The sequence below is a fragment of the Polyodon spathula genome, chromosome 30 (genome assembly GCF_017654505.1).
Source record: "Polyodon spathula isolate WHYD16114869_AA chromosome 30, ASM1765450v1, whole genome shotgun sequence".
Classification (NCBI taxonomy): Eukaryota; Metazoa; Chordata; class Actinopteri; order Acipenseriformes; family Polyodontidae; genus Polyodon; species Polyodon spathula.
In genome coordinates, this window is record NC_054563.1 from 6,938,908 (window position 1) to 6,963,324 (window position 24,417).

At 40.8% G+C, this 24,417-nt stretch overlaps 2 protein-coding genes across 5 annotated transcripts in view; both read right to left on the reverse strand.

The window, feature by feature from the left end:
* Positions 1-6,338, reverse strand: part of inppl1a (inositol polyphosphate phosphatase-like 1a) — a 42,379-nt gene extending 36,041 nt beyond the window's left edge. For both annotated transcript variants that reach the window (XM_041232807.1, XM_041232806.1), the window contains exon 1: positions 5,291-6,338. In XM_041232807.1, coding sequence (XP_041088741.1) covers positions 5,291-5,460 — 170 coding nt within the window. In that variant the 5' untranslated portion in view covers positions 5,461-6,338. The remainder of the gene's footprint in view (positions 1-5,290) is intronic.
* Positions 6,339-11,658: 5,320 nt separating this feature from the next.
* Positions 11,659-24,414, reverse strand: folr (folate receptor). Of its 3 annotated transcripts, none has more exons than XM_041232836.1 (5): positions 24,170-24,414; positions 14,757-14,883; positions 14,467-14,655; positions 12,325-12,460; positions 11,659-11,968 (listed from the first exon to the last, which is right to left on the reverse strand). In XM_041232836.1, exons 2-5 carry the CDS (start codon positions 14,877-14,879, stop codon positions 11,682-11,684), a joined length of 735 nt encoding a protein of 244 aa, XP_041088770.1. In that variant the 5' UTR covers positions 14,880-14,883; positions 24,170-24,414; the 3' UTR covers positions 11,659-11,681. The 3 variants fall into 3 exon arrangements, with proteins under 3 accessions (XP_041088770.1, XP_041088769.1, XP_041088771.1); XM_041232835.1 differs by lacking the exon at positions 24,170-24,414 and adding an exon at positions 16,957-17,078; XM_041232837.1 differs by lacking the exon at positions 24,170-24,414 and adding an exon at positions 16,875-16,964.
* Between the last annotated feature and the right edge of the window lie 3 nt (positions 24,415-24,417).

The following is a 24,417-nucleotide window of genomic DNA, read 5'->3' on the forward strand; positions in this document are numbered from 1 at the left end:
AAACCTCTTGGTCAAACAGACAGACGTTCAAGCTAGTGCCTAAATCAGTGGAATGTGCGAGTGATGAATGCATTCGTTTCTTGGTAGCCGAAGGATATGAATCTGACATACAGATATACACTAAGTTATCATAAGGCTAGAATTGAAGTTAATAGATCAATCAATCAATTAAAACCTTTAAATTTCTCCAGAGGAGTCAAGTGAGAACAAATTCTCATTTACAATAACAGCCTTGCCCAAAAGAGATTCATTTATGCTTACAGTAGATATCTTCTCTACAACTTGCACTTTCATATTTTTTCCATTGCTAAAAAATCAACACACACAGTATTATATATATTATACACACACATGCACACAAATAAAATACATGCATACATTTGCTCAAAAGTGACAAAGTTTAAACCTAAAGGAGGAACATTTAAAGCTATACTGAAACAATTACAATGACAAAATCTAGACCCACTGCTGTGGAAATGAGTTTAGGGACTGTAAAAGGGGAACTGTTATCTCCTTCAGGGTGCCATTGCAAGGGGGTGGCAATGCCCAGGCTGTGTTGAGTGTTATTACATTAAACAATAGCAGCCACAGTGCTTGAATCCACCTGTCTGTCCAAGGCTGCCTGGACTGGTTTAGACAATCCTCTGCCTGTCTGCCAGTTCCCCTTGCAGCTCACAGATTCTAACCACAGATTTTATTTGAATATGATTCCAAACAAAATGCATTACTCAATTTACAACATTCACTTTGGGTGCTTTGGTCAAAGAGAAATATTCTGTGTTACAAGATGACCAACACTCACGTCACATCTTAAACAAAAAAGTTAAACAAAAAACTATTTATCATATATTTATTATTAATATTTATATTTATTTATTTTTTAAATGTCAGGCACGCAAGCGCAAAAAGCAGCTAATTCCGCAGAGCAACAAGCGTTCACAGGGTGATTTATAAAAACGCAGGGTTCTAAACCAACCACTGAAGATTATGAGACCAGCCATGGGGACAGAAATAAGGAAGGGAGTTCTAAAGCCTCGGGCTGTAGTGGCTGCACCTTCCATCTCCCCGGGTGCGACTCTTAAGTCACATGGCTGGACAGCTGATAAGACTGTGCTGGTATGTAAACAGAAATGAGCCGATTCGGATGCTGGGGCCAGACCTTGACTGCTCTCCATATGTTAAGAAAAGTCTGCTTTTGATTTTCAGTTTCAGTCGGTTTGTATGGAATGTTCTAAGAAGCTATTGATCTTGAAAGTATTTGTTGATTTTATAGAACAAAGTCTTAAGAACTGACGCATGGCTCATGTTGAAATGCTAGACATGAAAGACGCTTTAAAATAAATGCTTGTTGTGTTTAACTGCATTGCAATAATGCAGACAAACCCACCTGGTTAATAGTATCATGTCATACAAACCCTGGTGCTTGTAGACTGAGGACTGGTTTCAGATAACACAATAATGCCATAAACCTTACCTGCCATGCACTACCATTATCTATACAGGCCGTGTACAGTTTTGAAAGAAAAACATGCTATACAGTAGTGTAGAAACCATGCATTTTCATTTTAAAACACCTTGCATAAGGAAAACAAATCTGTTGGTAAGCCCTGCTTTCAGGCCGCCTGGCACCTGCACAGCGAACGCAGGTGCATGACAGGTATGATTTACAGGGTTACTTCGTTAACTGAACTTTGAGGGACTCATTCACTCCTAATGGATTCAGAGTGTAATCATCAATGGCAAAAGTAACAGCAGCATGTTGGGCCAACGTGAATCTCAACGTATAAAGAAGAAAGTTTGTCTGTTTGTTCCTGTATGCATTCGGACCCCGCAGGAGCCAGTGCAGCCAAAATAAAAAAAAATTAAAAAAGGGAAAGGGGTCAGAGAGCATTGTGCGACACCCAAGATCGGTAACTTACAGGAATACGTAAGGCTACCATTCCCCAATCTGTCATGCATGAAACATTGACTTTCCCCTAGCAACGCCAGGCACTTCAGCTTGCAGCTAATAAAGGCTTGGATAGATGTTTCGGAAAACAAAACAGCAAATGAGACGAAGCATCTTTTGTCACTATTGAAAATAAAGCTGTCCACAAGCAAACAGTGCCTTAACGCTATATTGGAGGCCAGTATAATACCCTTTTACTACACTGGTAGTTAATCCCCCATCCAGGACAAAAATAAACACTGTACCAGTATATATGTGTGTGTGTGTGTGTGTGTGTGTGTGTATATAAATTTAAGCAAAAACACAACTGTACAGCTCAGCTCCAATTTTTGGGTTATTAATTTTAAGTACAATATTCAGTAGGCTTAGTTTGTCACCAATACTACCACGACAAGGACATACACTGAAAAAGATTTTCATGTATTTTCGCAGCTCTATACAGTAGAACAGCTGCACTGCAAATCCAGACTTGGCAAATGAGGAGCTTGAATAGAGCCAACACTGTCGACACAGACACTAATAATTGTAATATTACAGGGCAGTACAGTGTTCCAAAATAAGTTTAATTTTATGCGAAGATATTGCTCTTTGACTGTTCTCAGAAACAAGACTAAATAAAGCAGCTGACTTTCTAGTTACATTTCATTGGTAATCTATCATTTATGCTCAGGAAGCAAGAAGCAAAACAAGCAAGTAAACAAATAAAGAAAAGGGAACCGCTCCTGCTCCATCCCACGCACACACCATGCTGTGTTAGCTCATTTATAAAGCACTGCTCCAAACTGCAGGACATGTACCGTGCCTACAAATATAATATGTTCACTGTGAGTTGATTACATTTTCTGAAATATGTATTGTACACTGTATCCACGCTTGGAAGCGTGTGTGGCACGGTAGCAAACAGAATACGTCATCAGTGAAATAAAAACCTTTCAACAAGCCTTCTGTGATATATTTAAAAAGAGGCAACAGAGCCCTGCTAAGGTGTTCAGTGTTACTGTACGCTCAAATACATACAGGACTAGTGCATCTGCTTTAGTGCACTAGTTGGGAGCCAGAGGTACACTAGGAGATTTGTGTTTTATAACGAAAACACAAATGACAGTGTAGTGGCATTATGGAGGAAACAGGAACCATGGCCACCCCACCTTATAACGAAAGAGAACTGTACTGGTGTCTGTTTACGTTGTTATTCCACACTATCTTCCATTACCATTGTTCTATCAGAAATCAGACAATTTTATTTGAAATCTCCAAACAGCTGCTGGTATACAAAGACACCACTGCTGGCAACTGTTAGTATTAGCAGCAGAGATGGCAAATTACATCTTCAAGTGCTTTTATACTTCAACACAGGGTTCTAAAGCAACACTTTATGGGCAACCAAGCCCACACATACTGCAAGAGCCTCCTACACGCGAGCACGGCAAACAAATATCTGTGTAACCATGTTAATACCTGGAGGGGTTCAACTGCCGGTTTGCGAATTCTCCTGTCTATTTCTGGTAAACAGTGCCGATCTTACAGCAAGGTCTGCGGTGATGTGGAGGAGACATGAAACGACCCCAGACAGTGCAGTTTGCAATGAATCACAGAAGGAGCCACCCAAGAAAGAAACAACTGATTATTTATTTACACAGAAAAGGTTGTTTTAGAAGATGAAAACTCAACAAATAAAAAAATGCTAAATTCTAAATCTGTCTGTTGGCTTCTCAGCTCCAGGTCACCGTGACTACAGTACGTTGTAAGAACCTAGGGCCTTGTTTATAAAAAATAAATAAATAAATAATAAGTTATTCTGCTAAGTTTCTGCTCCACTGTACTTATTTTTTTTAAAGTTCATTAAAAACAAAATCAATATTTTCATCACTGTATAAACTGCAGTTTAGCCCTTCTATAATTTTTGCCTTTAAAAAAAAAAAAATTTAAAAAAATTAAATCTGTAGCTATGTAACTAATGAGTTCATTACAGTAAGTAGTTACACAGATCACGCAGTATCTCTTAAATGAAGATAAAAGCAGCAAGCATGTCAGTGGCCTTTCTCCTCTGCCACAAATTCAAAATAACAGGCATCAGCAACATGCAAAAAAGTTATTATGAGCTGTTGCCAAAGTTTGACATTCAGACAGACTTCATATACCCCACACTACGATGCTCCATATGTTATGTCCAGATCAATCTTCATCACGACTGAACATGCATTTCTATACATATTTACATTGAAATACTGACAGGCACCCTCCAGACGACCACATCCTCTATTCTGACACTATGAAATAGCAAATTTCATAATGACTTACATATTTATGCTAAAGAATAGTGTCACAGAGGAGTGCCTACCTCCATTACTGTGCATCTCCCAGCTAAGGATATATTACTGTACAAGAGCTTGTCCTCATGAAAGAATGTTACTAATCTCACTGAGGGAAAGGGGTGAGGGGAGTATGTGCCACACTATATCACACTACATTATACAGATCCCCGCCATAATAAATCTGCACATGGAAGAAAATAAAGCCAATAGATGGTCACCAGTCAGCCATTTTCTAGCATTGAATCCTCTTTGAAGTCCACTCCACATCACATCTTAACAGAATAAAAGGGATACTTTCTCACTAGAATTATAAAGAAATCTATTAAATAGCTTAGAGACAGGCAAATTGCCAACATGGCTGCTGGCAGGCAACCATTATTAGATTGCTGGTAGAAAGGATGCAGTTCTGACATGATTATTTTACTATTTAAGTATCAAGCCAATACTAGCCCCTGTGGTACAGCAACTACAAAACACATTTAACACAGACTTATATTTACATTAGTGCTACTTCAGCTTCCAGCAACTGGCTCGTTTTGGAATGCTCTACTACATGTCAATTCATAATGTTGTACCCTACGATATATGGGATTGTCATATATTAATTATAGAAAACTGTTTGTGTTGAAATTATAATGGCAGGGATATATGACTACATTTTTAATAGGTGCACTGGCGAATTGTTTCCTTAAATATTCACATACATAAATATTCGGATATTTAAAGGGATAGTTCAAATATTTAAGAAAACGTTGCAGCAGCAAAACCATGGTGAGCAACTGAAGCACAAACGCAGACTGTGTGAATGACTTCTTTAAACGAACGTCCATTCAAAGTTCCACCCCATTTCAGACAGCTGGTTCTGACCAAACAACCAGCGGCTTAAACATATATTATACGGTTCTGAAGATGTAGTTCATGACTGTGTATCTATCTGTTCCATGGAGAGACAGCAAGTCGAGCAATGAGTTTACTCAGTCAAAACACTGGAGATTATATATAAATAGATAGATTAAATGTAACTTACAGGACGCAGAGGGCGTAGGCGCCGTTGACACTTTCGCTGTCCCGAACTAGGAAGCTTCCATCCCGACCGGCCCGGGCCAATAGCTCCTCGGCCGCAGCTCGGCTCAGATCCCGGTGATACCACAACGGAGACGCCCCGCCAGAGGGTGAGACCCCACCGCCAGCCATCATCGTTAAAAAAAGTTTTGGATATATATATATATATATATATATATATATATATATATATATAAATTAAAATAAATCTGAAAAGCGTGGATTCACAAGCCCACTGATTAGTTTTCTCACGGAAATAAATACACTTAAATACATTTACAAAACAGGACCAACAACGGAACCAAACAAATAGAATGGCTTCGCGTTTTAAAGAAAATAAATGTTAAATACACCGCTCCAAAAGAATGGATTCTAGTACTACTAGCTGTTTTAAAGCAAAACAAAACGAGTGCGGTAAACATAACCTGTCATAGTCAAGTCAGTGTGCAGTTCAATTTGTTACGGTAAAAAACACAAAACTTAAAACATTTCCTTTGCAGAATAGTCCGTATTGTAGTTTCCTCTGGCGATTGATATTTCACTGTATTACAGTAGTCGTACTTGGACTGACCAATCAGCTTGACGGCTCCCGAATTTAAAACAAACAAACAAAAAAATAATAATTCACAATACACGAGTTGATTTCCTCTTCTGTACCCTTGTTTTCCAGCTTTAAATTCCGTCCAGAATAACAGTTTATACACACAGACCTTAGCTCAGGCTTCTACAGTCTGTCTCGTTTTGTAAAGTTCATATTCCAGATATGTACTTGATGGCTTTGAAAAACAAGACAATAAATCTATTTCCCCTGCCAGTGGCGAAGCTTTTTCAATTTGACAAAAAAACATCTTCCTCTCCGTTTAAACTATCCATCCATATCTCGTCTATTTTCAAACCTCTTGCTATAAAACGAACCCGTGGCTTGTTGCAGCACAATAACTTTACCCCTTCCTGCTAAATCCTGTCCTCCACGTCTCCCTGTGAGTGTGCTCGGTTTACAGCAAATAAAAAAGTTACCAAGAAAACTTCCTGCTTCGTCTCACCATTCCGATATTTAAAGGGGAAGTTCACCTAATAAATACGAACATAAACACCGAGGTCATAAAGCAAGCATGTATTGCTATTAGTATATTTGTATACCTATGATAGATATGTATGTGTTTTGTTTGTTTTAATTTTTATATTCAAATAAATATTTTATCGTATGTCAGGTTGTGATCATTAGTATATTAGAGAACAATTTTGAGCCTGAACCATTTTTGCTGGTCTTTAAATTACTCAAAAAAAAAAAAAGTCCCAGTTTTTATGAGAGGCTAGAATAAAATTATAGTTATTGTCCATAGTTATATCGCATAATACAAACAAAATCAAAACTGATGGATAATGCCAATTATGTTATGCTACACTTCCTAAAATGCATGAAAACGTTAGGTTACTACTGTAACCCTGGTTACTTGAAAGAGTAGACGACCACCAACAAGTGCACTAGAACTAGAGGTGCTGGGGGTGTGGTAGCACCCCCTGGCTTTGCATGGCTTCCATCATATACAGGGGTTACAGTTTTGTTCAATGGCTTTCAGCACCCCCACCTAAAAAATTGTTCCAGTGCCACTGACCACCAATGACATTACGTATGGGACAGGCATTGTAGGTATAGGCCCCTTCCTGGGATGATGCACACGGCCCCGCCCACCGAGGGGATCATCCAAAGGAAGCCATTTCTCTTTTTCCATCGAACCCATGAGCGCGACCGATGAGACCTTGCAGTTGGTGGTCACTCTTCTCTTTCAGAGAACCAGGTTTACGGTAGTAACCTCACATTCCCTTTCAATTCGAAGACAACCACCAATGAATCATGTGCGCACCCGGAGACGTTGAATCTACGGGGGCATGGCAAGCAGAGATAGCTGCTAAATATACCTTCAAGGTGGAAGGTGACCTACCAGCATCAAGCAGTTTTTGCAGAAACTGTAAGATGACTGGCATAGGGTAAGATATGGGGACATGGTTGCTAGCCAGACACCAAGCCTGGAAATACCTCCACTTATAGGTGCACAAGGACCTAGTGGAGTCTGCCCTTGCACTCTGCAACGTACCCACAACTTCATCTGATAGCTCTAGGGCTAACCACTGGCCACTTTCAGCGGCCAGACCCATAGCCAGAACCTGTCCAGTTCCGGGTGACAAAGAGAGCCTTTTGCCTGACTGAGGAGATCCATGTGAAGTGGAATCTCCCAGGGCTGGCCGTGCAACAGCTGGAAAAGGGTCGAAAACCAAACTCTCCTGGACCACTTGGGGGCCAGTAGGAGAACAAATGCTTTCTCTAACCTGACTGAGAGAGGCCGGGAGCAGCGGTATAGGGGGGAAGCACTCTGGGCCATTTGTGTGCTAGGGCGTCTACGCCGATTGGACCACCTAAGCGATGGAGGAAGTGCCATATGGGGCAATGTGTCGTCTTTGCCAAGGCGAAGAAATCGACCTGTGACTTCCCGAACTGCTCCCAAATGCACTCCACTATCTGAGGGTGGAGTTGCCACTCTGACGGATGCGGACCGTTCCTGGAGAGGAGGTCCGCTGCCCAGTTCACCACTTCGGGAATGTGTGTCGCCCATAGGGACAGCAAGTTCCTATGAGCCCATGTCAATAGCTTGAAGGCCATGCGTAGGCCACCCTGGTGGTTGACATACCTGTCATGTTGTCCATCCGGATCAACACATGCCTACTGCTCAGCACTGGGAGAAAGTGGTGGAGAGCAAGGGATACTGCTTGAAATTCCAGCATATTTATGTGCAGGGTTGTCTAGCAGTCCGGCTAGGATCCTCTGCCTTTCCAGACCACAACCCGCAACACCAGTCGGAGGCATCTGTCGTCACCACTTGGCGACAGCTGGCGTCCATTTTGGGTACCAGAAAATACCTTGAGTAGTACCCCTCTATGCGGGAGGTGGGGTCTACGAGACTAATGGTTCACTTGCACAGCAAAGCGGCCACTTCCTTCTGAAGTACCGAGGCCTGGAGAGAGTCTGTCACAAAGTATTTGTGATGCCTCAAAAGGGAGGAGGTCCCAAGCAGAACTGAAGCCCGTAACCATTTTGCACAGTGGCAAGCACCCAGGAGTCTGAGGTACAAGTGCACCAGTGTGCCAAAAAGGGGGTGTGAGACCGCCAGCCTTCAGGGGCCCTGCTCGGGCTGCTGAGGCTGAGGCAGGGCAGTTTGGGGTGGGTGTTTAGAGCACTGGCCCTGAAAATGCCTCCTGTGACACTAGTGTGTGGACTGCGATCCCTCTGCCTGCCGGTTGGACCTGGTTGCTTTTTTGCTGGTGTGCCCTGTAGGTGATGCCTTAGGTCACCCAGTGAATATGTGGGGACTGGAACTGTTCTAGTGACAGTCTGTATCTGAGGAGCTCGCCAGCGGCTTGATCTGCCCCACATGGAGGAGCGGGAGGGAGCAATGTGGCCACCTGCTGGGATGCCTCATGTTCCCGGTGGGACCTCTGTAAGCTCTCCTCCACAGCTGTCCCAAAGATATGTCCTGGGGATATAGGCGCGTCAAGCGGCATGGCCTTATCCGCATCAGGAACAGCTACAGCTGTCTACGAACCACAATCAAGCTAGCCAGGCTCCGGCCAAGAGCTTCCCTTGGAAGAGATGTAACTCCGTGGCCACCGGCTTGGGGAGCGGGGCCTCATGCAGTACACCGTCTTTGTAAGCAGTTAGCACACTCGCTGTATTAGACAAGTGAGTTGCCTGCGCCTCTGCTGCATACGCCCGCTTGAGATACATTTCCGTCATCTTACATTGAGAGTTAGGGCACGCTCGGTCTCTAGCCAACCCACCCACCAACGTGGCCTTAACGAGGGCCTTCTAAGGGTTGCCTTCTAAGGAGGCAAGCGGTGCGGCACACTAGTTTTAGACGATCCCAGGAGCAGCGTACTTCCTCCATGAAGTCTAGGAAGGCCGGGAACTTTTGAGGGCGAGGAGCCATCACCTGCATCCAGCAAACAGACTGCCGTGGTTCTGCCACTGGCATCCAGGGGACCTGCAAGAAAGCTGCAGCCATAATTGCCAAAACTGAGCATGGCTTCCGAGGCAAAGCCAGGTTCTTTCTCAGCAGGGGTCTCGCAAACCAGCTTGTCAGAGGAGAAGGAGGCCCCCTTCCCAAAGGCTACTATGGGGCTGAGACGCCAGCTGAGACGCCTCTTCCCATCCACCCTGAACTCCCCTGGGGAGGTGGGGGGGGGGTGTCAAATGGGCTGCAACGGGGCCTGGGCAGGGCCTGGGCCGTCGGCGCCTGTTTAGCCAAGAGCTCTTAGACCTGGGCCATCTGGGCCATGAAATCCATAATGTCCCTTGCCTGCTTGGAACGCTTCATCCTTCTTGCTTGCGGAGATGGGGAGTGAATGTGGGCGGCCTGTGCACCGATGGGCCAGCAGAGAGGTTTTATCCCTTCGGTGGGCGGGATCGAGTACATCATCCCAGAAAGGGGCCTATCGGCAGCTTCGAATTCAGTCGTCTTCGAATTGAAAGGGAATATCAATTATATACCTTTACCAAACTTTTTCTTTGGACATTCAGCTCTCTCTCTCTCTCTCTCTCTCTCTCTCTCTCTCTCTCTCTCTCTCTCTCTCTCTCTCTCTCTCTCTCATCTATATATATATATATATATATATATATATATATATATATATATATATATATATATATCAACACCAGTAACTAAAGTCAGACCAGAATCACGATCAAGACATTGCTTTATTAATTTGTTTTTCTTTCTTTTACCTTAAACTTTGGAAATTAAACTGCTGATGTAGCTTAAAACATTTTTCTTTTTTTCTTTTTTTTTTTTTTTTAGCAAACATGTATTTTCATTTTAAAATGTGATATCAGGTACGACACTGACTAGAGAATGAAATCTCTTGCAAGCCTTGCTTCACATTGTTTTATACTTCCTTGGTCATTTCGCCTGGAGAGTGAACTTATTCCCACCCTTTCAGGGCCTGTTAGTGACCAACCAGCTGCTTCCCCTAATGACTGATATGTTTTGCAGCCAGTAAGATTCTTTGATCCACAAAGACTCTGCTGGGATAAAAGGACCTAAGAAGTAAAGCAGTCATAGACTTCCCGGAAGGCAACCCTACCCCCCAAAAAATAACACAAAAAAACAAAACAAACTGAGAACTTTCTTTAACCTAGTGTAGTACCAGATGTTATGTTTCAAAATGAACATGCATGTATGCTAGGTTTGTCTTTCAAAACTGCACTCTTGAACGTAACATAGTGGAACATAATTCCACTCTACATAACAGACAGTTAACCAGTGACATGTGGTTATTCTTTAGTGACATATTTCCTTAATATGAAACTGAAACTGTTGAAATGATTAAACAAGGCTTGTCGAATTGTACAGTTACTTAGTTCTGAAAGAGTTCTACAAGGTGAAGTTATTTACAGCACTGAAAACCTGACCACAAAAGGAAACAGCAAAAGAAAAACATAAAACATAATTTATTTTTAAATGTATTCATTTCTCGGTTGTATGAGGAATCCCCTTTGATTCAAAGTGTAATTGAAACAAACTTGAAGATAATCTGGGACAGTCAGGGTAGAAATCAGTCCTTTGAATGAAGAAGTTACCCGATGTGAGCGTCTAAATTCATCTGATGCATGGAAGCGTGTGTCAAAGACCTATTAGGATTTGAAATAATTACATCTTGGATGAGCTGCATTTTATACTTTTTCCAGGAATCGTAACCAGGCAAACTGCATAAATTAATACCAAAAAAAAAAAAAAAAAAAACTGAAGCAGGAATTGTTGAGCACAGAATAAAGTGGCTTTGAGTGGATTTTCTTGCAATGTGATTCTGCTGTTCTGCATCCTGCCATGAGTAATCTTGCCATCAGTCAACCTTGCTATAAAAACCATCTACAAAATTAAAGTGAACTGAACTGAACATTCTGAAGCCATTGGGTGTACAGCAATCACGTATGCCAACTGTGCCAGATCATTAAGATCTTATTCCAGGGTGTAGAGAATGTAGCTCATATACAGTAGTGTTTGAAGTTAGACTGATAACTGAGCTTTTAAAATCACTGCCTCTGATGTAGCTCACTTTCACTCCAATGGTCTTGCAGCAGTCACGGCGTGTGACACAGGAAGTCATTATTTGTTTTACAAAGCTGGTCTTGTAAAAACAGTATATGCTGATTTACCAGATACCTGGTAGTGAAAAGGCCTTGCGGTGATCAGAATGATTAAAATAGCAGCCTTTTATCAGAAAACCCATTAGAACAGATACATAAACACACACAATGAAAGTTATGGATACATTCTTGACTAGGTACAGTAGATTTTTTATTATCAGGAAAACAGCAAAGAGAGGACTAAAGTGAGGAGGAGGAGGGCAGCTGGGCGACTGAGGGAAGAAGCCTTTCCGACCAGACCCATCTGTATTGCATAGAATTGTGCCACCTCAGGGTTTGGGTTTTTGCCTTGCTCAAACCACATCTGCAAACAGCGGCCACTGCCTCTTGTGTGGGTGGTGTACTTGTAAGAGTCAGACCAGACCTTTTCGCACAGGCTCTGTGCAGTCGGAAATACGTCACTAAACTTCCGACAGAGGGTATTTTCTGGACAGCGGTTAATTCCTAGAAAAGGAAGGAAAGATTTTTTGCTTTTATTTTAGCTTTCATTGTGACAAAGGAGGGCTAACAGAAGCATTGTCAAAGTGACTTTCTCTTTTCAGCCCACACGTATGCTTCTGCCTCTTAAAATTCTATTATTTCTAGTGTGACATTTGCACTGTTGGCTTCATACATCTTCAGATTCTCATATTTCCAAAAACCTGTGCCAAGTTTCTTCGCAATTGAATGAACTGTTATTTTAACCTCCTATCCAAAGCAAATAAGTACATATCATTGTCCAAAAAGGAAGTCCCATGTGCATCTTTAGAGATACCGTAGACAGATATATTTGTATGTGTCTCAGTGTGTGAGCGACTGACCTGTGCTCCAGTCCCAGCCCTTGTGCCAGTTCTCTTTACATGTGTAGTCGTCTTTGCAATCTTCCCACCATTTATTGCAGTCCTCCTTGCACAAGGGCACATACAGGATTCGCTCCCGACGCCAACTTTGGTCAACCTGAAACAAAAAAAGAAAACAGCATTTTATTTCTAAAATATTTTTTGACTCTAAGAATGTGCACCAATAGAACAATACTAAAATGACTTCTATAGAACAAAGGCCTAAAAAATACACTAATACAGTGCCATTTCACACAGAGGGTAGGTTATACAGAGGCCTTGAGTCAATAAAAACAAACTTACACAGACCTAAACAATTGTAAAGACCAAGCAGTGTATCTCACTGTGCTTTCTAAGACTGATGTGCTGGCCCGCATTGTGTTTTCAACATGTTTTATGTTCTGAATATCATTTTATTGGTGTGCAGAACAAACCACTCACTGTGCCAGTGTTGCTCAGTACAGTGACTCGGAATTCACTCGTGGGCACTACAGGTGTTTTTGTAATGTCACACAGGGTACTGCAGGCTAATGATTAGTACCCAAGCTCATCCCAGAAGTGCTCTATTGGGGGGGGGGGGGGGGGGGGGGGGGGGGGGGGGGGGGGGGGGGCGGGGGTCAGTCTGCAGATGGGATATGCACATTTGATTGTTCAACCCATCAAGCACAGTTTTTAGAAACAAACATTTACAATTTACTATTATGAATGTTTCAATGTCACACATCATATAATTTCACCTGTGTGTTAAAACACACAGTTCTCCACCATTTAAAGGGGTTACAGTCAATGAAATGATTCCATAAATCTTACCTGTGGTGCACTTCTATTGGTTTATATTGGTTATGATTTTAAATGAAAAAAAAAAAAACAAATATGTAATTTGGTTCAGAGAAAATGATACAAAACAATAATTCCAATTGTATTATTGTTACTTGTAATATTGCACATTTGGAGACAGTTCATACGTTTAAATACTTAGGTGTCAATATCGATACAACTCTTAAATTTGAAAAACACATAAAAGAAACATGTAGTAAAATTGGGAGATAGCTGGGATTCTTGTATGGCCAGCGTTATTGCTTAAATTTTGCTTCGAGGTTTAAATTAGCTGAGCAACTTTTGTTTTCTATTCTAGACTACAATGGTGTGATTTATATGACTGCTAGTAAAGAGTCGCTGAAGAAGACTGATACAATGTTTAACAGGATTTGTAGATTTGTTCTTCAGTGCACTCCTTTAGAACATCATTGTACCTTGTATTCCAGGTTAAACTTGTTATCACCTGATAAAAGAAGGATCTTTCACTGGAATCAGATTCTTTTTAAAGGGGCAATTAACAAACTGTTTATTTGAGTAATCTATTTCAGGAGTTTACCAGGGATTACAGCATACGAAATGTTTGTGGTGCCAAATATTTCAAAATACTTCAAATCTTTTGCTTGTGCTGCAGTTTCAGATTGGAATGCATTGCTGATGGGACTTAGATAAGAAACTTAAAAATGTGTTGATTCATTATATCACAATTGGTAAAATGTATACAATAACATTTTACTTATATTTTCTCTAACATGGCTGGCCGTGGAAGGGTCTTGTTGTTTAGCTGGAACAAGTTGTATGACTATGTCTTGTGGGTAGGCTTTGCTGTTGTGCTGAACAATGGTGGCTTTCCTCAGCAGTGGAATATTTAAACACCACAGAATGGCCACACAGACTGTGGGGTTACAGTGACATCTAGGGGTCAAATACTGCAAACACGGCTTGTTAAAATAGATGCACATTTCAGTGATCAACAGGGTTTGGGTCAATTCCAGTTCCACTTTCCAATTCCTGTTGAATCAATTCCAACACATCACTGATAAAAAATTGCAATTGTCAGTATTCTGTTAAAACAAGCTTTACCACGGTGGCAACAAATTCCTTAAATTAAAGTCACTGCTAGTCAATTTAATTGGCTTCCAATTAAAGTAGTGATTTGAGCTAATGCATCAGAGGAAGTGGGGCCTACTGTAGTAGTTTAAACTGTGGGGCTGAGGCAGTGGCATAGCGGTTAGAACTGAGGAACTGGGAGTCTGTGTTCAGCCACCAGCTGCTGGAAAACAAAAAGTGGAACCTTTTTCTTCTTACCTTTTGGATCCAGGGCCCCAGGTTGGGGGAGCACTCGTAGAAGCATGTGTCCTGAATGAAGTGTTTCTTGCATTTATCTGTCATAATGCCACAGTGGTTCCAGTTGAAGTTGTAAAGGTATGATTGGTCATTGTGGGCCTCAGAGGTGGTGTTAGCCGTGCAACATGCATTGTCCTTCCAGGGAGCACACTGCACAACATGAACAAGGAAAACAGCGTAATATTTATGTATGCGTGACTAAAAAAGTGAAAACATAGCTTTAGCGAGATGACTACAATTGTAACCCTCACCTGCCGGTACAAGTCCCCCTCTGGTCCTGGTTTGACTTTGTGATGCTTGGCGTCCATGCACATGTTTAAAACGTCTTCTCCTGTTGCCATAGAAACCATCGCCAATAACATTAGCCCCAGCATCTCTCTGTAGATGACAGATAGGGAGATGATGTTGAGGACCACACATTTCTGCAAAATGTTTTTTTTCAGGTTTTCTGTTTCATCCAGTTCTCTTTTTTTCGTTTTCATTTGCACTGCACCTAATAGAAGTATGTCACACTAGCATATTCAATTATATACCGCTTTGTAGTTATACAAAAAACTGACATAAACTGAAATCTAACATGAAATGCAGTACTACTATTATGGCTTCCGATAGACTTTTGCGATATAATTTTGTAGTTTGTTTGATTAGATGATGTTAAATGAAAAGTTTTTTATTATGATTATGTGTCAATCCTAAAATTCTAGTAGAGGGAAAATGACCATAGCTGTAGACTCTGGACGAGTCACTGTAACTGCACTCTGTGTAAAGTGTGTAACCAAATCTTTGGTTACAGGTTGAAATAAAAACCACGACTGTTCGGGGCACCAGGCTTGTTATAAATGGCTTTTATAATAGCTAGTCTGCTGCATACAGACAATAAAAAAAAAAACAACAGGCGAGTTTGTAGGCTTCACCATTATACACCTATATTACTTTTATACTGTTTTACATGAAAAAAAACTTATCACAATCTTAAGAACAAAACCAAACGTCGAAGTCAATGTAAAACAGAAATCAATAAAACAATAAATTCATACTTAACTAGTCATCTTTATTTTGTTTCAAATACAGACTCATACCTGAGAAGTTATTTTAGAGGGTCAACATAAAAAAGGGTACTTTAACCTTTGTCTTTGGATAAAGCTTGCAAGACTTAACTGTTAACCAAAAGTAAGCAGAAAATGAAGACAATATCAGTGCAATTACCTAATGACTATTGCAACACATGACTGGAATTGCTGCCTGCTGAGAGCCACATCTCAACGTAGCTTAGCTGTTAACTTATCCCTGAAGTTAATGAAGTATTAAAAAGCTTAGAGAAGATGCCTTGCCACTTAAATTCTCTGGACTCACTATTTGAATGTAGGAATATGGAAATCTTGAATGCTTTGTCGTTGCTTGGTGGCTTAGTGGTTTAACACTCAAGTCTTCACCTCAGTAGGCTGGGGTGAATTTTGTCATTAGTGAAATTCATTTGGTGGTATTAATTTAGCCCACAGTGGGCAGTAGTCCACATCACAAAACCACCACACTGATACCCTTCATCAAAACTGGATGCCTAGCTAGCCTCAAAGAGAATCCATCCTAAAGTGTAAGCAGGCTGTCTCGTTTTCATATAGTCACCGGACTAAGGATGTCTTGAAATTGAAGTTAGACAAAATGATCTATTTTGTTCAGCTCAGGTTCGCAGTCATTCCCTCACATCTCTTTCTGATGAATGGTCATGCATGGCTACTCTCTTTCATTTCTTTTCATTTATATATATATATATATATATATACACACACACACACACACACACACACACACACACGCTGTAGTTAATTATATATCATTTTTTAAAAAGTGCCGATCTTAAATAGTCATATGACCACAATATGGCAGCCATACAAGGTCAGAAGTTGCCACCAACGCACTTAGCATTTCCATATACTTTGTCAAGTATCCAAATGTTTCAGTTGGTGCCTTTTCGGTTAGTGTATTAATATCAGTGAACCGAGGAAGACACTAGCCATAACATATGTCTGCTTCAATCACAGTAGTTTCTTCTAAGTGCTTCTATAACCCTGTGTGTATGAATATGGTTCATTTTTTGGTACAAAAAAGTTACAATTATTATTACATTTCCCCCAAGGAGTTTACAAAACAGTGTTATGATAACAGTGAAGTGTATTATGAGATACTAGCAGTTGACAAAAACATAAGTTCCCCTCTCTGGGCAACTAGATTCAAGTTTTAAAATACATTTGAATTAATTTCTGCATCCAATCAATAACAAGCACAAAAAACCCTATTCTCAGCTCTACATCACTCGCCTTGCTTGGAAATGAACATGTAGCCAACCTGTACTTTAATAATAGCACCAATACCTTGAATTCCCAGCTCTCCAGCAACTCACTTTTCAAGAAGCTACTTCTTAGTACTAAAACGCAGAATAATAAAAAAGAATACCTATTATATATAATTTCAAGATTTGCTTTAGATGAATCCTGGAGTTTTACACTGACTGCACTTCAAGAGATCCAACGTCAAGCAACCTCCAAGGAAAACTAAAGAATAAAGACATTCATGCAACCTGAATACCCACTTATTGCCCTTTAACACAACGGGCCAATCACCAGTCACTTTCATGTTTTTTCAGTGTACCTCTGATTGGTTTGAAATGAAGACTGCTGTGTAATGGGGAGTTTTGGCAAAAGTGAGAGCAATGTTTCTGTGCACTGATAGGGTTTATCATTAATGCTCTCTAAAGTAGGTCAAAGTCTGCGCTGAGTAGCCTTCAAGGCTACAACAAACAAAGTCACAACACAGCATACCAGAAAAGTGCAGCGAACTGTATTAAAAAAAGACAATGCAAATGTCTGATCTGTATGTGATACTCAAATAATATCACAATCAGAATGTTATTTGAGCACTGTCCATCGGGTAAATACCAGGTTTCTGCGTTGATTAAGATGGTGTGAGGAACTGTGAACAGGGGAACACTAAAAACTTGAAATGTTTTCTTTGCCTACTTACCCTTGTAAAGTGTGCCGTAGCAAAAGCATAGCATAAAACAGTGAGGTATCATAAAGCATATTAATAAACATGGCAAACCGGGAAGAACTATGGTAAATGCACAATATAACCATGGGAAAAAGATGGTAAAAAAAAAATAAAATAGTGTGCAAAAATACTGTGGTAAACTTTTACAAGGGTGGTGACAGGCTCAATGTATTCATTCATATATGGACGTTGTACCCAGAGTTGAGTAGCACAGCTGTACGATGATGACAGAGATGATCCACTCAAACACTTTGCAGTACAAAGTCAAATTATTTGGCATATTACGTTTACAAATATGCAATCAGATTTCAAAATAAATAAAAGAAAAATAAAATAGTTAAACAAACCATAACCAAAACAATAAATTAATGTAAAAATACATAAATAAATTTAATTGAAGCTAACAACCCATATATAATGGGCTCAGATTCCACACATTTTAAGTTTCTATCATTTTCACATGAATGTAGAACAACTGAAAATGTTTAAGCATTTTGATTATGCGTCCGCGGCATGACTCCAAGCATGTGCACTGTGTATGTGGTAACCAAGGAGACTACAGGCCCACTGTAACTTTGGAGTGGGCCTGTAGTCCCCTTGGTTACCAATATCTCTTGCAGCGCCTGAGTAAAAACTTTTTTTTTTCATACATAATGTACAGCCCCAGAGACGACATGTGTGGAAAAACAACAACATTGGATTAACTCATTCCCACGAATTACTAACTCGTTCGTACGGTTTAGTCATTGGTGCACCCATGTTGTCCGGTTTCAGATACAAAACTTCCCAGTGTCCTGTCTTTCACATTAACGTGAAAAAGAAAGACTTTTTTCCCGGTTCAGCTCAATCAATTTGTAAATTGTTCTGTAATTACAGATGTCCTGTTGCACACACACAATAAAATATGGACAAATAAACCAGTGTAAGCGCCCTTGTTCTTATTTCGCCATTCTCTAAATAAATAGCACCTACGTGTTTTACAGGTTTCCCAATAAATATTAAATCTCTCTTTCTGGGCCTTGTCATCCAATGAGGCTAGTAACTAGAAACCACAAATTTGTATCCCTACATGCCAGTTTAGATGACACACTTAAAAAACATACAGGGCGACTACCGGCGCGTGTTTTGAAGTTTTGTAGTCATTATATACTCAAAAAGTTGCAGAATAATGGTTTACTCGTATTATATATACAAGGGAGCAACACAGACAGCTTATATAGGGCGCTTTTTGAAGGTAAGTGTCTCCTGAACAAAATTTAATATATAGCGTAGCTCTAAAATAAGAACTTTGATTGTTTGTGTATGTTTTTCTCTTTTTTTTTTCTTGCAGGTAGACCAAACGCTAGTAGGAGAAGTTCGAGAGGAGGTTGGTACAGTACTTGATGGTACACTACACTACACGTACAGTATTTGTTTGCTTGCAGCACCCCGTTTTTTTATGTTTACTGCTTTATCAGCATATACCTGCAGTTCATTTTTACATACATATTTTTCTTCTGTATGTGAATATAATTCTCTTCACAATGCAAAATGATTGCAATTCAGGAAATATACAGTCCATTATGTTTACATTCCAAATATGACATTTATTTATTTGCTACAGTGATGCATTGCACATTTATTGCATTACCCCAATATTTTTAGGTTAACTGCTTGTTGAATGAGGAGACTATTGTGATAGTATGGTACCAATAAATAACGTCTGATTTAATTTCTGGCATATAAACAATCAACAATAACAACAAAAAACTGTCTATAGAAAAACAAACTATAAAATGTGACAAATTACAAAATGTAAAAATCATGGGGTGATGCAATAGAAGAAGATAGAAGACATAGAAGTGCTAAGAAGCTGATGGAGTCTCTGAAGACCAGAAAGCCCCTTGAAGATCTTGAGGATGTCGACATCCTTTTCCTTGAGGACTACAAGGGGATGGATCCACTGTTTGAGGACCAGCTGGATGCAGGGCTGCTGATGCAGGAGGGTAGAGATGAAGAGGAAGATGCAGTACCAGTCCCAGCCCAGCACTTCTAGTATCAAGTAAGTGCATTGTTTACAGTATTCATTGTTTGCTATGTTTTTTTCCCCCATATTCAAAATTGCTTTTTATGTATTCCTAATTGTCTTTCTTTTATAGGATTGCTTCCACCTGTCGCCATACCTGCAGACCACGCGCACGCCTTGCCCACCAAGCGCGGCTGCACACGTCATCATAACGCAGCGGATCGCTGGTCACCAGACCGCTCTGCACCTGCTCGCTAACCACCAGCCTGCTCTACTACTACTGCTTCCAAACGTGATGCTTCTGCACCTGCTGCTTCTGCACCTGCTCCAGTCCACTTTGTCAAGGAAGAGAGTGATGCAGACACACGTTTCTTCACCTATGAAGACGCAGACCACAAGGCACCAAGTGCATTCCCTTTCAGACCAAGTCGTCCTATAGGAGTAGATATCCCCATGGTTACCCGTGCTCTTCGATCCACCACAGCTAAGCTCACCCACGAAATTGATGTTTTCTTCCTCTTTTTTATGCAGGCTATCGATGCAGACATCTGCAAATTTACAAATTCACAGGGCTGGCGTTTAGTTGTAGAAAAACCTAGCTATAGAAATAATCAAGGCGGCTGGGACAAAGTCTCCCCTGATGAATTAATGTGCTTCATTGGCCTCATAATTTACATGGGAATTGCATGGTTACCTGACATTCATCAGTATTGGAGACGGCTTCTTTACATCACTGCTTATGGGCTAGGGCGTTCATGGCACACGATCGATTCATGGCAATAATGGCTGTGCTACATATCGTCGAGCGTGGCTGCTTCGAGGTGCGGCCTTTCATCCGCGAGGCGCTGATCGGAGAGAAGCAGAAGAAGAAGCTGAATCCAAACGCGGTGCCCACCATCATCCCCAACTGCCATGCCTTGTACCACGACGTGCGGGCCTTGGCCAGGACTGCGACAGAACAGAGTAGTGACTGGGAGTGCCAGGAACCTGAGGGTGAGCTTCCAAAATAAAGTCCAACTGCGTGTTGTAATTTCCAGGCTTAGGGTTTTGGGCTGAACTCAGCTGTCAGTTACAGGCACCTCTCTCCAAACTCTAAAGAGTAAATAATTTGTGGGTCTACTGAGCTCTTTGCAAGCCCATACCGGTAGTTTTATTTTAATGGAGCTGCATTAAAATCAACTCTCCAACCGAAAACCTGTCCATGGGTATCGACCTACAGTGTTTGATCAAGCAGGTGAATGGCTATATCGCCACTGCGTCCATAATGTGAAGCTAAATTCCTTCATTAATCACAGATTGGCATGCCTTCAAAGGGATTGTTTCAAACATGCTTTTCAAGCTTTTTAAACGGAAAAATGTAATAAACTGGTCCCGATTCTTTGTTCTTTAAGGAGAAATGGTAGCACAATGAGGTGCTACAGTGTATGAGCCACATTATTAACATTTTAATATTTTAACGTACAAATGGTATCACAATGGTGTTAATCCACCTGTTACTAATCCATGCAGTACCATTGTATCATCAGGGAACAAAAATGCAGATGCGTCACAGACAGACACTCTCCCTGCGGTCTGAATGGTGCCCCGTACACCAAGCTAGGGATAGATGGAGCAAGTCCAGGTTATCCCATTGTAGAATTTTAACCTGTGGGCTTCTGATCAAGATGTGAGTGTGCAGGGTTCCATGCTAAAGGCATGACTTCAGAGTGTGCAGGCCGGGTGAGTTATACAGTCACATGAGTGAAATCGGCAGTGACTGCTTCTCTACTATTGAGAGATAATTTGACACTTGAGGAGAAAAAACTGTGTAAAATAATTGGACATTAAAACCTTTAAAACAAATCCCTACCAAGCTACTGCATTACAGAAGAGTCCAGACAGTGTAACCAGAGCTGTTCTCTTTTGCTATGCATCTCGCACACAGGGCCCTGTCCTGAGTAAAACATCAGTGAGAAATTCAGAGAGCGACTTCACACTGAAAAGGAAGGGAGTGTGCCCAGGTGAGAACTGTCAGAACGAGAAAAAAGAAAGAACAGATAGAGGTAAGACAGAGGTAAATAGAAGCGATTCATCAGTGGAGTGAATAGTTGGGTAGTGGGGTAGTAGTTTGTCCTTCTAGTCCAATTTAAGTACTTGAAGAGCATGCATTTGTTTGTACTGACCTTAACTTGTTTTATATCTTGTTTTTTTTATTCAGATAGTGTTTGAAGTGTTAAAGCAAATTATTTGAATGGTATAAAACTAGCAAGGGGCTACTTGGAACAGATGCAAGTAATTGTTTCTTTCTGGGTTTGCCAAATATGTTTTGTTACAGCTTATCCTTTATTGTAACTCGGCTATTACAAATGTGTTGGTCAGTATGAATGAGTAGCTATGCCACAGACTGTTATCAGACAGCAAGGAGACTAGAGTGAATGTTTATTCTATTGGTGGCTGACAGAAACCAACCAAACAAGTGGTCTCATGTGGGAGCCATCCCACTGCCACATAAAATCAGAGGGACCTTAGGTAATTAGGATGCGTTGCAGAGAAAGCATTACTGTTTCTTCCTTTTATTTCTTTAACCCACAGCTGTTCTGTCTGCTTCTGGCCGCGTCTCAGCCCAAGGAGACATGCTGTTCGTGTGCAGTCACAAGGCAGCTCTTGAGAGGGATACGGTGACACAGTGTACTGTGAACACATTGACAGAGGGCACTCAGACTGCAGTGTTGGACAGTGATGCACATGCTTCCCTATTGCCTTCACACTTCACTGAGCATAGTGATGCACAACTGCCCTTAGCCAACAGATGAACTGATCCGAAGGGCAATGACTTCTCATTTAAAACCCACCTGCTGCTCTGGAAATCCAACTTAGATGGATATTAGTTATCCGTAATTGTAAACAAACATACAGGTTGAATACAACTAAAGAAATCGTACAGTATCATACAGTAGACACGGCAGTGCATTCTCTGATATACAGGTTTGGCTGTCAGTGAAATGCATACACATCTAGGCCTGCATGTGTTCTTGAAAACAAAGCCTTAACCTTTAATCCTTATTACTGAATGCACAACGCAGTCTAGAGCAACCCTGTTTACCTTAAAATTGATACAGTAATCCCACATATCCGTGGGACCAGAGTAAGGGCAGATATGTAAAAAGGCGGATAAATGAATCCTGTTTTAAATCCCATTATACACAGCTGTAACAACTACTATAGTCACACAATTATTGTTTTGAGATTCAGCTTTTATTTGGGAGCTCCCCTAAACCTTGTTTAGAAAGATTCAGGGTATTAATGCCGTCTGCCATGTGGGTGCGTGCATTCGCTGCTGAGTGACAGGCAGGAGATCGAGACGGAGGTTGAAGTCGACTCGCCTCACAGGCGAGCAGCATTTATTAACACAATGAACAGCTCACGTGACACTACCAGCAATGGTTGCGCACCTACAACACAGTGTATGAAAACTTTGGCAGGATCTACAATATCTGGACTAATCTTCTCTATTCAAAAATAAACTACCGTTGATGAAGAGGTTGATCACGGCAGATAAACGGTTAGGGCGGATAAGTGAGGCTCAACGTTAGCATCTGCACAATCAATGTTTAGTCCCACATCCACCAGAAAAAGAATAATAAGGCAGTTGTTTTAATTTCAGTCTTAACTATTGCTATATTAGCCTAAGTCAATGCCCACTGGGGCACAGGTGTGACTTATTAAGATTACAGTTCTAATGTAATGGCAGTCTTACCTGTTTTTATTCTTCAATCAGTTATATGTAATGCCTGAATTTGGTGGCTGTAGTACTAAAAATCACGTGCCCAGGGTACTAATGTTTTCTGCCAATTCTGAGTTGATGGCACTGCTGGACATCTTCCGATTGCGAAGGGAAGTAAGCATGATGTGTCTTTCATCTGCTGCAGTAAGTTTCCTTGGCCGACCACTGCGTCTACGGTCCACAACGTTGCCCGTTTCTTTTTGCTTCTTCAAAAGAGCTTGGACAGCACATCTGGAAACCCCTGTCTGCCTTGAAATTTCTGCCTGGGAGAGACCTTGCTGATGCAGTATAACTACCTTGTGTCTTGCCATGGTGTATGACTTCTGACAGTAAACTGTCTTCAGTAACCTCACCTTGTTAGCTGAGTTTGGCTGTTCCTCACCCAGTTTTATTCCTCCTACACAGCTGTTTCTGTTTCAGTTAATGATTGTGTTACAAACTACATATTGAATTGATGATCATTAGCACCTGTTTGGTATAATTGTTTATTCATACATCTGACTATATGCCTACAAATCCCAGACTTTGTGCAAGTGTACCTAGAGGAATTGATGCTGTTTTGAAGGCAAAAGGTGGTCTCACCAAATATTGATTTGATTTAGATTTTTCTTCTGTTCACTCACTTTGCATTTAGTTAATTGATAAACATATGAACATGTCTATTTTTGAAAGCAATCATACTTTACAGCATTTTTTCACACCTGCCTAAAACTTTTGCACAGTACTGTATGTATGTGTGTGTGTGTGTATATATATATATATATATATATATATATATATATATATATATATATATATATATATATATATATATATTGCAAATAGCATGTGGCATAGTAGATCTCACTTACTTTTATTAGTGAGCTGACAGAAGCCGCATAGCTGACAGGTGTTCCTGCATCCAAGACTAAAACAAAAGACTGTTTCGCAAATAAGAGTCCCAAGCTGAAGCTTTGCTGCAGGTTTTCATCCCTATCGTTGAAGAATGGTAAATTATCCCTATAATTTACGTCGCAGACTCCTCACCCCGAGTCGCTTTCGCCCTGTCTGCCTGTGTGGTGACATGACATCATACTGTAGTTACGGTCCTTTCCTTTTA